Source organism: Gobius niger (assembly GCF_951799975.1).
Source record: "Gobius niger genome assembly, chromosome: 1".
Lineage (NCBI taxonomy): Eukaryota > Metazoa > Chordata > Actinopteri > Gobiiformes > Gobiidae > Gobius > Gobius niger.
The window spans coordinates 30,401,166-30,414,697 of NC_136852.1; the positions used below are offsets into that span (position 1 = coordinate 30,401,166).

The following is a 13,532-nucleotide window of genomic DNA, read 5'->3' on the forward strand; positions in this document are numbered from 1 at the left end:
TAAGTCTATATTCCTGTCTGTCACACTTCCTATTTGCCGGAGAAAATGCAGTGTCATTGACCTGCTGTTGAAAACCTCAACCCTTCACCTGATAGAGATCCAGTCAGACCTGATCGACGCCACTCTGACTCAGCAGCACTGGTGTGGGAAGACCTATAGCCTATATGTTCATTTGGCATGAGGGACTGTGCAGAAACCTTAGCGATTCAACAAATGTTGTAATATGCACATTAGTATTTCAATAATACAGAAGAGCAAGAGCCATATAATATGTGCTCTGTTCAGAAAGATCAGAATACAGCTTGTTTACTCTCTTAGTTTGTGACTGTAATATGTGCTAATCGAAGGCACTCTGTTATGTGAGTAAAAAGATGTGTATTATTATTACAACATTGTTATATGATTCTGCCACTGTCAATAAACTAGTATGCCTTTGTGTCAGGTTTACAATGTATTATTTAAGCCATTTATTAAGGAAAGTGTTACTAATACACAGGGGTGGACTGGCCATAGTGGCTTGTTGCACGGTATGGCTATGCTAGTTCCTCTGACCTGAAGTTGTGAGCGCGAGTACTTCCTGTCTGTATTCTGTTCCTTTAGAGATTAGCTCAGACCTGCTGGAATAATAATCATATTTTCTAAAGATTACGTGGTGGGCAGTGAGTTCCTGGTAGATGATCATTTACTGTGTGTTCAAATCTTGATGTAGGATGTTACGAGTTCAGAGGAGACGCCTAATCCTAAAGGATTGATAGTTTGTCTTGAAGCTAAAGGCTAACATGCTATGAAAAATTGAATAAAAATAAATAGTGATAAAAAAAATCAAGTAGGACAAGATGGTTTATATGCAGTTCATATTTGAGGCACTATTTCAAATTGTATAATGCATGAAATGAATGTTAAGCCTTTAGCTTCAAGACAAACTCACTGATCCTCACAAACATAGACGTCTCCTCTACGGAAATATTTACACTGTACAACAACTTTTTAACCTGCGGTAAGTGATGATCATCTACCAGGAACTCACTGTCCACCACAGAATCTCTAGGAAATACGATGATTCGAAGAGTCTAAGCTAATCTTAATGGAAATTAATATGAACAGGAAGTGCTAGCGCCCACAACTTCAGCTCAGAGGAACTAGCGTAGCAGCAAAAAAAAAAAAAAAAAAAGTCTATTCTATTTGTTTAACAGCTCTGTTGTTCATTGGTGACACAGATATTGCGCAATAAAAATGATGACTATTATAAATTGAAAAAAATATGTCTTTGTGGACGCGTGTGTTTACACTAACTTGGGCCGGGCTGGTCAGAGTCCAGGGCCGTCTGTCCCAGTCCGCACCTGCCAATACATTAAGGTTAAAACCTAATTCAAATGTGCTTAGTCAGGCTTTTTGTGTAAATGGCGCTATCTAGTGGCTGTAAAAGTTACTGTCGGAAGTTTACATTTTACATTCTTTTCCTGTTTAAACATGATTGGATAAATTGGGTTTCCTTTTATTTTGTACCGGAAGTGGTTTTGTAGTTAGCATGATCTTGACTCGTGGCTAGTCAGTCACAACAACAACACCAGGCTGCAGGATGTCGCTCCTGCTCGGGCTCCTCGCTGCATCGGTCTTCTTTTATATCGTTATTTACTACACTGTGTTCCGAGGGTCGAGATGCACGAGTCAAGCCAAGTTACACGGGAAGACCGCCGTTGTTACAGGTAAAAAACAGACAATCAGGCTAATGTTAACAGTGTTTTAGCATCTGATTTGGTCAAATAACCACCAAGCCTGGTCTGAGCATGTCTTTTAACCACCGTTATTGAAATTAATACAAAACATATATAAAGTCTGATTGGCTGCTGGATAAACGTGCTTTTTGTTAGCATTGTCTGATTTATAAGTGTCAGTGCTTTGAAAAGTTGCATTTTCATCTCCTGGGAATTCTGGAATACTGTTGTGGATGCATCACTGTTGTATAGTCCAGTTTTTGAATAGATGAACAGAAAACAAAGAACAAGGTCTGATGTTTCAGTTTTGAAGAATGTGAGCATGAAAGATTTAATTATGTAAATATTGCATAAACGTGACCCTAAAGGACCTGTACCTGATTTTACTTCTAGAAATTGAATGAAATGTATTTTGTATATTGTAAACTCAAACGTTTTTGGGGAAAACGGCGTGCATCAAAGTCTAAAACATTTGTATCAATTGTACGAACTTTCAGGTCATTTTTCTAGCATTTCTGTGAAAGTGACCCTGAAAAGTGACCCTGCAAGTTGTGAACTGTGCCTATAAACGTGTCCCTGTAAAGCATTTGGATGCTACAAATATATTAGGAACATTACAGATGAGTTTGGACCACAAGTAATATATTTATTAAGTGGCTTCCACTTTCATTGTTTGCAATCAAAAAATCAGGTATAGGGCCTGTAAGTGCCCCCAACATAAGGTCAACTTTCAAAAAATTAAATGTTCATTTTACTGATAACACCTGTAATGGTTTATTTTATTTTATTTATTTGTGATAAGCGGACGGGCACAAAGTATAATTTGTGGTTTTATTTATATATATATATATATATATATATATATATATATTGTAATAACATTGAACTGTATCATTTCTATCATTCATCAACATACGTGTGTCATACGTGTGTCAGGAGGGAGAGATAGTACAGGCTGCAGAGCAAGGATGAGCCAAATCATCCAAAAATGATTTTCTTTCAGTTGAGATATTGATTGCGTTTTGTCTGTTAATAGTACCTGTGGGCTGAGTACCGGCCCACTTGAAGCACTGGTCCCACCCTTTACGCTTGTTGCCATGACTGCAGGATCACATGTCTTTACCCTTTCAATACTGATCACAGTGCAATCAATCCACCTGTATGGTGGCATGGAAATGGAGAAGGAAAAATGGAAAGAAATGGGGGAAAAGGGAGAGACTGAGGGATCTGCGAGACTGGCCCCTCAGGAGCACAGGGTGAGGAGCACAGGGTGAGGACCAGCGGCCAGGGCCGCGGCCCATGAATGGCGTGGTGAATGGATGTGCGAGTGGTGACCACGCCTGTCTGGATGGAGCGCTGGAGAAGGAGGAACCCCACACCGAGCGCACAGTGGAGAGGGCACGGCCTGGAAGTAGAACACTGCGAGGTTCAACAGCAGCAGCATGAGGAGGAGCCCTCCCTGCGGTGTGGGTAGCGTACTTGGTACTGCATAGCAGTGTTCGTGAGGAGCTTTATGGCCCGAGGGTCGTGTGCGTTTGCATATGCTGACCTGTGTGTTTGTGTGAAAAGCAGCCCAGAGCATGATGCTACCACCACCATGTTTGACAGCGGGGATGGTGTTTTTTTTCAGGGTGATGTGCAGTGTTACTTTTACACCAAACATAGCGTTTTGCATTTAGGCCAAAAAGTTTCATTTTGGTCTCATCTGACAAAAGCACCTTCTTCGTTTTCAGTATCCTCCATGTGGCTTCTGGCAAACAGAAAACGGGACTTCCTATGGTTTTCTTTACAAAATGGCTTCTTCGAGCCAATGTACGACTAATAGTTGTTCTGTGGACAGTTTCCCCCACCTGAGCTGTAGCTCTCTGCAGTTCATCCAGGGTCATCATAGGCTTCTTGGTAACAGCTGTGGTCAGTGCTGTCCTTGTTCGGTCAGTAAGTTTAAGAGGACAGCCGGGTCTTGGTAGGTTTGCAGTGATTCCAAACTCTTTCCATTCCTGGATGGTGTATTTAACTGGACTTTGAGAGATGTTCAAAGCTTTGTTTATAACCTAACCCAGCTTTATACTTCTCAATAACTTAATCCTGGACCTGTGTGGTGTGTTCTTGGACTTCCTGATGCTTCTGCTCCACAATAGTCTCTTAACAGACCTCTGAGACCATCACAGAGCAGCTGTATTTGAACTGACATTAGATTACACACAGGTAGACTCTATTTAGTCATTGGGTCAACATGTGATCATTCAGAAATCATCAGGCAACTTCTCAAGGCAATTGGTTGCACTAAGAGGAAAGCGGTACAGAGATTCTTCTGCACATCCCACTTTTCAGTGTATTTATAAAAAAAAAGATCATATTCATTTATGCATTTAATTTCACTTCACGATTGTGTGTCAGTGTGTGTCTTTCACATAAAATTTTAATGGGCTACATGCACAGTGACGCCACGTGATTTCCGCCTGGAAGGTAAACCAGACGCTGTCCTTCCTGTCCGCTATCTCTTCCCATTAAAAATTTGCTGTTCCACAGAAATTAAGCGATAGCTTAATATTTGGTAAAGGACAGCGAGTAAAAGTTGGGATGTGGCTGGAGCAGGTTAAAAAAAACATTATGTGAGATGGAACGTCTTCACTGGAGGAAACCTCTGTGTTCATAACGGTGGATGTTTTTGTCTTGAGGCTGTTTTTGTCTTGAGCCTGCGCAAAAAAGGACAGAGACAAAATACACAGTACTTTTATCATAAAGGGAGACAAAAACACGTGAGACTGGCTTGTAAAAGTTCACCGCCGCAGTTACAGTTAAAGCTCCAGTGCCAGTTTGTGTAACGTTATGTGATGTGATGTTAAAAGCAGAGAATTGGAATGAGAATTAATCAACCAAAGGATGTGCAAACTTTGGGAACAGAGAGGTTTTTGTAACTACTGTAAAGAAGCGCTCGTCTGGGGTTATGGATGTTTAACAGAGAGGTGAGGAATGAGTTTGTAAATAAACAACAACCAAAGAGTTTGCCTACGAGTATGGAGGGAAGGCCATTTTATCAGGGAGTATAGGTCACAGTGATGAGTGTCATATGGGGTACCTGTGACAAACTGGATGACAGAATGGTATATGACATCAGGTTTATGGAGCAATGTTTGTGAAGCCGATCTGTAGACTATGTCACCGTACTCTAAGTTTGGCAGAACTAACGTTTTGACCAAGAGCTGTTTGCTTGTATGAGTGAATAACGCCTTATTACAATAAAGGAAACCAATTTTGTAGATTGTATGTGGTGTATTAATAGTTTGGGACACCAGTGCTCGACCCATAACCTCACAAGTACAATTCTTCCTTGTGCGTTTGTTTCTCATTTTGTAATATAACTTTGTTTTGTGCAGGGAGTAACACAGGCATAGGAAAGGCCACAGCTCTGGATCTGGCCAAAAGAGGAGCCCGTGTGATTCTGGCCTGTCGCAGCAGAGAGCGAGCTGAGGCCGCTGTGTATGACATCAGAAGAGTGAGTATTTCCATTGACCATAGGCCCATGATCATTCCCTTATCAGTGCTAGAATGTATATGGGACTGACTGGAAAATCATTGGACTTCGATGTTTGATCTGGTATGAAATGTGACAGTCAGTAGGAGACTGTAAAGGACTGTAAACATTAACAATACAATATTTATTGAGTTTACAAAACTATTATATATATTTTTTTATTTGGTCATGAACCATGATTTTTTTTTATTTGTACCAGATTTAGATCCAAGTTGTTTTCCATCAGTGGGTGTGCGTATTGTGAAAGGCTGTTTCATCGTTATAAATTTTAGGCAAATAAATATCAACTTTGCTGAATGTTTCCCATGTGTGCTTCCAAAGAACATTGTACTTCCATAATAATTCCAACCTACAAAATCATTTATTAAAACGAAATATTTAATTGCTTTAAAATGAAGCTGCTCTTGCCAGGTTAAATAATGTCGAGCCGCAGTCCTAACCTCTGGTTACTTTCTTCAGGAGAGTGGGAATAACCAGGTGCTGTTTATGCCTCTGGATCTGTCCAGTCTTCAGTCGGTCCGAGACTTTGTTGACACTTTCCTGAAAACAGAGCCACGACTCGACTTTCTCATCAACAATGCAGGTCTGAATATGGTTACTGGGGGGTTCTGGCGCCAGAAAGTACATTACTATTATCTAAATAATAATAATAATAATAATAATGCATCGGTTTTTACTGTATATAGCGCTTTTCTGGAAACTCAAGACGCTTTACATTGCAGTATTCATTCACTCCATACTTGATGGTTGTAAGCTACTATTGTAGCCACAGCTGCCCTGGGGTAGACTGACGGAAGCGAGGCAACCAGTCTGCGCCATCGGCCCCTCCGACCACCACCAATCACTCACTCACTCACTCACTCCATTCGCCAGGCTTCCTGGTGTTACTAAACGGTCTCCCATCCAAGTACCGACCAGGCCCTTCCTTGCTTAGCTTCCAAGGTCTGACGGGATTGGGCATCGCAAAGGCTTGAAATTTGAGATCTGGTAAATCATTGTGATCATTCAAATCAGTATGTTTGGTGTGTTACGATACGGATTAAATGTGATCCATCTTTAACCTCTACATTTTTGAAATGCTAGAATAAAACTTGTCTCAGTAAAATGAAAGCCAATTCAGCTCAGCACTGTGTGTCTCCTCCAGGCATAATAGGTCCAGGGCGCACTCAGGAGGGCTTCGGGATGGAGTTTGGAGTGAATCATTTGGGACACTTCCTCCTGACTCTGCTGCTGCTGGAGCGGCTGAAGCAGAGCGCCCCGAGCCGGGTGGTTACGGTCTCCTCTACGGGCCATCGCATCGGACACATCGACTTCAAACTCCTGGAGTCCACCAAAGACCTGGTGCAGGGAGAGAGGCACTCAGTAAAGAACATGCAGGTAAATGGTGATACCTTAATTTGTGCCATATTTTAGCATTACATGTTTCTTTTATTTCCTGACTAGCCATAAATAAACTGTACGGCCAATTCAAGGCTGAATTGGATCTAAGTTTAGAAGACAGTAGGGTTGTGCCGATGGACGATGTCATCGTCCATCGGCGATGGATGAGCAACATCACGATGGAGAGACACCATCGTGATGCCACGCCCCCTCCTGTCAGAAACACGCACTGGTCTTCTGTGGGCCTTGTAAACCTTCAAACTGCGCAGGGATTGCACTGTAAATTAAATCACGGATGTAACTAATATGCGCGCTAGTGTCAGTACCTGCCAGAAGCCACGATGTGTTGGCCGTAATTATTAACGAAAAGACGCCGCGCTGCTCTAGTTCTGACGCGCGGAGCTCTCTCTCTCTCTCTCTCTCTCTCTCTCTCTCTCTCTCTCTCTCTCTCTCTCTCTCTCTGCAGCTCAGAGTTTAACAGCGCGTGGTTTTGCTTTACTTTGCTGCGTATTGAAACTTAAACCGTTTTAAAATGACGAGAATGGCTCTCACATCGGAGCTAGATGAGCGCGCGGACTATTTTCACGAAGGACCGAGAGAGGAAAGAGAGAGGAGAGAGAAAGAGGCGGTGCAGGAGTTAAGAGGTTACGATCACACGGACCGGGCGGCGCGTGGAGCGGCTTCAAAAACATAAGCTACGACGCAAACTTCAAAATATTGTCCCGTTCACCCACTGTTTCTTAAACATTACGTTAAAACTGAGCAAATGCAAATAATAAGCTCCGATTTACATTTGTATTAGTGTGATAAGAGCACTGGTATTGAGGAGTTGACGCTCTGAAGTCGTTCTCCTCTCAGACTTTACGCACGAGTTTTAACACATTTCTTTTGTAAAAGTCGTGTCCGTGACTCTGTTCAGATCGTGTTTAGTTTAGATCCATTTATCCTGCAATCTCACGTTTTCCTAACATACATAGTAATATGCAGCATATATATAGGCTATTGTCTTTAAAAAAAAATGCTTATAATGAAAAATGGACGATATCATCGTCCATCACGATGGTTCACTGTAAACATCGTCAACGACCAATTAAGGGAACATCGCCCAACCCTAGAAGACAGTGACTTCTATACTACTTTGGGCCGCTATAAATGATGACATAAATGTTTGTACTTATGGTCATCTTGCATGTGCGCAGCTGATGCGCTATGCACCTGCACCATTAGCGGGAGGGCGTAGCTTACTAAAAAAGGTCGACTAAGACGTGGTTCACTGACAGCGCTGCTCTTCCATCCTCACATCATTTACATTGTGCTGCCTCATGTTCTTCCTTTCGCATTGTAGGCTTTTCTAAGCTCTCACAGGTCCAACTAAGCACTTTATTCATCCCACCGTGAGTTAAACACTGTCCGTGTCCGGTGTTCCAAGAGAAAAAGATGTGCAGCCAGTCCTGCTGTGGAGTGACTTTGCACTCGGCCGAAACGCGACATAAAACAAAAGCACATTTCATGTCTCTGTGAATGAGCTATAAATGCATGTGCAGTATTTGCTTAAATACAGAAGAATGAACACGATCACAGCGCTGAGTGAGCGGAGCATCCATCTGCCAGTCGGCCTCCCTGTGTGCTGCATTTGGAGAGAGGCGGGGTGCAAAGAAAACAGTGTGCCATAGAGAGCTTTGCCAATGCCGGCACTTTCTTTCTGTTGACTTTATTGCGGAGAAAGAGGGACTCATGTGAGAACATTGGGATTTCAGCCAAACGAACGCATCACGGAGAGAATAACAACAATAATGCGTACTCCAGGTACAACATGAGTGAAAACTGGCAGAACAAAGCCGACAAAAGCAAAAAAAAAGTAAACCACCGCCCATTCACTGTATCAGAGCGAATCAAATAAATAATGCAAAGGTATTAGCCTACACTTAAAGGGGCTAGATGCAAGTCTGCTATTTCATAGTCACTACTGCCACCTCAGGTCATATGTGTAACTGCACCTTCTATATTAAGCTCGTGCATGACTGCACTTCGGACCCGAATTAACACGTTTTTGAGTGACAGTGCAGGGTTTTAGAGGCAGTTGTGGTGAACAGGCCTGAGCTCATTCTACACATTAGGACATGGTTGAAACCTGTAGGGGAGGAAAATACTTTGTTTTGACATTTTTAAACTCCGTATAGTCCCTTTAAAATCTACTTTGTCAATATCATTGCTCTGTCCATGTCAAAAATATCTTAAATAGCAATAAGCCACTGGGCTGTTCATGTTCCTGTGCTCCTCCCCCAGACGCACTGTGTCCAGAACCCAGGCACCTCTCCTCACTCCTCTCTCTCCTCCTCACTCCTCTCTCTCCTCCTCACTCTTCTCTCTCCTCCTCACTCCTCTCTCTCCTCCTCACTCTTCTCTCTCCTCCTCACTCTCTTCCTCACTCCTCTCTCTCCTCCTCACTCCTCTCTCTCATCCTCAGTCTTCTCTCTCCTCCTCTCTCTCCTCCTCACTCCTCTCTCTCCTCCTCACTCTTCTCTCTCCTCCTCACTCTTCTCTCTCCTCCTCACTCTTCTCTCTCCTCCTCACTCCTCTCTCTCCTCCTCACTCTTCTCTCTCCTCCTCACTCCTCTCTCTCCTCCTCACTCTTCTCTCTCCTCCTCACTCTTCTCTCTCCTCTTCACTCCTCTCTCTCCTCCTCACTCTTCTCTCTCCTCCTCACTCCTCTCTCTCCTCCTCACTCTTCTCTCTCCTCCTCACTCCTCTCTCTCCTCCTCACTCTTCTCTCTCCTCCTCACTCTTCTCTCTCCTCCTCACTCTTCTCTCTCCTCCTCACTCTTCTCTCTCCTCCTCACTCCTCTCTCTCCTCCTCACTCCTCTCTCTCCTCCTCACTCTTTTCTCTCCTCCTCACTCTTCTCTCTCCTCCTCACTCTTCTCTCTCCTCCTCACTCTTCTCTCTCCTCCTCACTCCTCTCTCTCCTCCTCACTCCTCTCTCTCCTCCTCACTCTTTTCTCTCCTCCTCACTCTTCTCTCTCCTCCTCACTCTTCTCTCTCCTCCTCACTCTTCTCTCTCCTCCTCACTCCTCTCTCTCCTCCTCACTCCTCTCTCTCCTCCTCACTCTTCTCTCTCCTCCTCACTCTTCTCTCTCCTCCTCACTCTTCTCTCTCCTCCTCACTCTTCTCTCTCCTCCTCACTCTTCTCTCTCCTCCTCACTCTTCTCTCTCCTCCTCACTCTTCTCTCTCCTCCTCACTCCTCTCTCTCCTCCTCACTCCTCTCTCTCCTCCTCACTCTTTTCTCTCCTCCTCACTCTTCTCTCTCCTCCTCACTCTTCTCTCTCCTCCTCACTCCTCTCTCTCCTCCTCACTCCTCTCTCTCCTCCTCACTCTTCTCTCTCCTCCTCACTCTTCTCTCTCCTCCTCACTCCTCTCTCTCCTCCTCACTCTTCTCTCTCCTCCTCACTCCTCTCTCTCCTCCTCACTCTTCTCTCTCCTCTTCACTCCTCTCTCTCCTCCTCACTCTTCTCTCTCCTCCTCACCCCTCTCTCTCCTCCTCACTCTTCTCTCTCCTCCTCACCCCTCTCTCTCCTCCTCACTCTTCTCTCTCCTCCTCACTCTTCTCTCTCCTCCTCACTCCTCTCTCTCCTCCTCACTCTTCTCTCTCCTCCTCACTCCTCTCTCTCCTCCTCACTCTTTTCTCTCCTCCTCACTCTTCTCTCTCTTCCTCACTCTTCTCTCTCCTCCTCACTCTTCTCTCTCCTCCTCACTCTTCTCTCTCCTCCTCACTCCTCTCTCTCCTCCTCACTCTTCTCTCTCCTCCTCACTCCTCTCTCTCCTCCTCACTCTTCTCTCTCCTCCTCACTCTTCTCTCTCCTCTTCACACCTCTCTCTCCTCCTCACTCTTCTCTCTCCTCCTCACTCCTCTCTCTCCTCCTCACTCTTCTCTCTCCTCCTCACTCTTCTCTCTCCTCCTCACTCTTCTCTCTCCTCCTCACTCTTCTCTCTCCTCCTCACTCTTCTCTCTCCTCCTCACTCTTCTCACTCCTCTCTCTCCTCCTCACTCTCCTCCTCACTCCTCTCTCTCCTCCTCACTCTTCTCTCTCCTCCTCACTCCTCTCTCTCCTCCTCACTCTTCTCTCTCCTCCTCACTCCTCTCTCTCCCCTCCTCACTCTTCTCTCTCCTCCTCACTCTTCTCTCTCCTCCTCTCCCTTCTGTCTCCTTAGCTCAGCTTACACTGCTCTGGCCCTGGTCTACGCTCTGCCCTGACTTGGTCTGAGAAATACAGCTCATTTTCATAAAATGTTATACCACAACAAAACAGAACCGCAAAAGTTACTCCTGACTTCTTACTGCTGACTTTGTCCGGACCGTCTTGACACGCAGCACTGACGTCCTCACTCCAACGGCCCTTTCGTTTCTTTTGTAAAGAAAAGAAACATTTATAACCTACTCCTATTTTTGCAGTAATGTACATTATTATCTGAATCCATGGCCTACATTTAATATACATTTAATTCTAATTAGGTTTAGGAACACAGAAGTGAGTTTTAATCGGGAAAGATTTCACCAGAATGTTGATGAAATATTGATATTAATGTTTGACAAATATATTATGACAGGCCTATGTACAATTAATAATACAAACTCTATTAGTCTCTTCAACAGGCACCAGACTGCTTTGTACCTCACTGTAAATTTCATCTTTACAGGAAAACTAAATTATGAGCTCCTGTTTTCAGGCCTACTGCCACAGCAAGCTCTGCAATGTGCTCTTCACACGAGAACTGGCCAATCGGCTCGAGGGAACCAATGTCAGCTGCTTCTGTCTGCACCCAGGTCTGTGAGAAGTCACTTTGTAACAATCCTAGTATTTCTGGGATGATAGTTTATGTGAATGCTGTGTGAACCCGTCTTCATCAGGAGTGGTGGAGACGGAGCTGGGACGCAACATGAACTTGATCCACCAGCTCCTGGTTTTACCCATCGCCAAGCTGTTCTTCCTGGACCCAGAAGGGGGCGCTCAAACCACTCTGCACTGTGTTCTTCAGGAGGGCCTGGAGCCTCTCAGTGGCAGGTACTACTCCAATTCCTAACAGGGCTATTATTTCACAGTGGCCTGGAACAGGCCTTGACTAAGGCTTATGCAGTACCTTTAATGTATCTTAAAACGGTTTAATCTGTAAACACAAGTTTACACATATTTCTACCATGATCCATCAGTTAAAGGGGCTATATCATGCTATTTTAGCCATTCCAAAGTTAAGTATAGGCATTTATATGATATATTGTACCTCTACCATTATGGAGCACTCATTTTTGTGATAAATATGTTTTCTGGAGGTATTTTTCAAACCCGGAAGACACAACGCTTCGATTAAGTTAACTCCGCCCCCTCTCTCCGCACATACAACTTTACCGTAATATAAATAAACAGCAATAAGTGAAGTTACTTAACGATGCAGTTATACGGAGTTGACATCTGCAACACAGCTTCATAAATGGCTAACACACATGCTAATATGCTAACACACAAGCTAATATGCTAACCCGCGTTTGGATTGACTCACCCTCTGGTCCATCGCTGTTTACATTATTGGACTCGCGTTGGTTATAAAAGTTTATCCACTTTGATTCTGGCGAAGGTTCCCCAAACATCCATCAGTGACAGTCACAGAAAAACACCATTTTGGTGATAGTCGCTGAATCCCAGAGAAAAAAACAGCTCAGTGGCCTCTTCCTGAAAAGGGTTGAATATAAACTCCTCGTCCTCGTAGCCAAATGCACTTCTTTTTCTCCGTCCGTGACATTATCGTTAGTTAAGAATAAAAAACAGGTGTCCAGAGTAGGTAACGAGCTCCATCTTCACAGCTGCAGCGCAAACATGACTGATCTGTTCAGACGCTCAGGGGTGTTTGTTTTGGCCACAGCTGACCTGGAAGCACTTCGGGCACATCCTTTTTTTCTTTTTTTTTACATTTTTTACTCTTTGTTTCTCTCTTACGACAGAAATAATGAAAACGCTGTTTTACAAATTAAAATCCGTCCGTAAGCATAGAATTAAGACATTACATTACAGACGTCGAGCACTTCCGTTCCGCTGTTACGACACAACTGAACACTCAGTCGTTCACCAGGAGAGGGCGGCGCAGCTGCTCAGAGAGCAGGATTCAGGAGGATTGTGGAGAGCTGCGTGAATGAAGCCACAAACCACTCTGGGGGTGTTTTTGATAAGGAAATAGCATAACAACATGGCTAAAAGCTCCAAAAAGTCGATTTTGCATGATATAGGACCTTTAAGTATTTTTCTCTCTCCTCAGGTACTTCTCTGACTGTGCTGTGGCACAAGTCTCTGCCAAAGGAAGGGATGACGCTCTGGCTAAGAAACTGTGGGAGCTCAGCGAGAGGTTAACAGGAATTTAAACTGACTTTTAAAAACTTTGTGCCTTAAAAACATAATCTGAACTGCTTATAATCACCGATTTTATCGGGTGATATTCCATAATTCTTCCACCGGTAAAAAATAAAAGTAACTTTTTATTGTTCTGTATTTTTTAAATAAAGCTTATTCTGCTACCAGAGCGGTTCCTAAGCTATCAATGAATGTGTCGTGTCTATTTTTATGAATAAAATACCATATACAGTCACAGGAATCAGGGACACATGTCGGTTCTGCGGCATTTTGAGCTTTTCACAGATTGTTAAAGTTTCCAAGCTTTCCAACAATTTGTAACACATGGAAATCTGATAATATTTGGAGACGTAGCAGCGATTTGAATTTAAAAACTCCAAAAAGCCCAAAGGAAAACCCTTCTGAAGTTTTGGGCACTCCTCTCCCTGCTGTTGAGAATAACAATAGGGCTCATTTACATCTTATTTAGATAAGACATGCCCCCCTAAAGCTCCCCGCTGTCATGTC

The 13,532-nt window shown here is 43.7% G+C and overlaps 1 protein-coding gene across 1 annotated transcript; it reads left to right on the plus strand.

Annotated features, from left to right (window-relative positions):
* The first annotated feature begins 1,574 nt into the window (after nucleotides 1–1,574).
* LOC306965557 (dehydrogenase/reductase SDR family member 13-like) lies at nucleotides 1,575–13,177 on the plus strand. The gene is made up of 7 exons (XM_079560038.1): nucleotides 1,575–1,706; nucleotides 5,093–5,211; nucleotides 5,710–5,833; nucleotides 6,395–6,627; nucleotides 11,356–11,452; nucleotides 11,537–11,690; nucleotides 12,934–13,177. Exons 1-7 carry the CDS (start codon nucleotides 1,580–1,582, stop codon nucleotides 13,034–13,036), a joined length of 957 nt encoding a protein of 318 aa, XP_079416164.1. The 5' UTR covers nucleotides 1,575–1,579; the 3' UTR covers nucleotides 13,037–13,177.
* The last annotated feature ends 355 nt before the right edge of the window (nucleotides 13,178–13,532 follow it).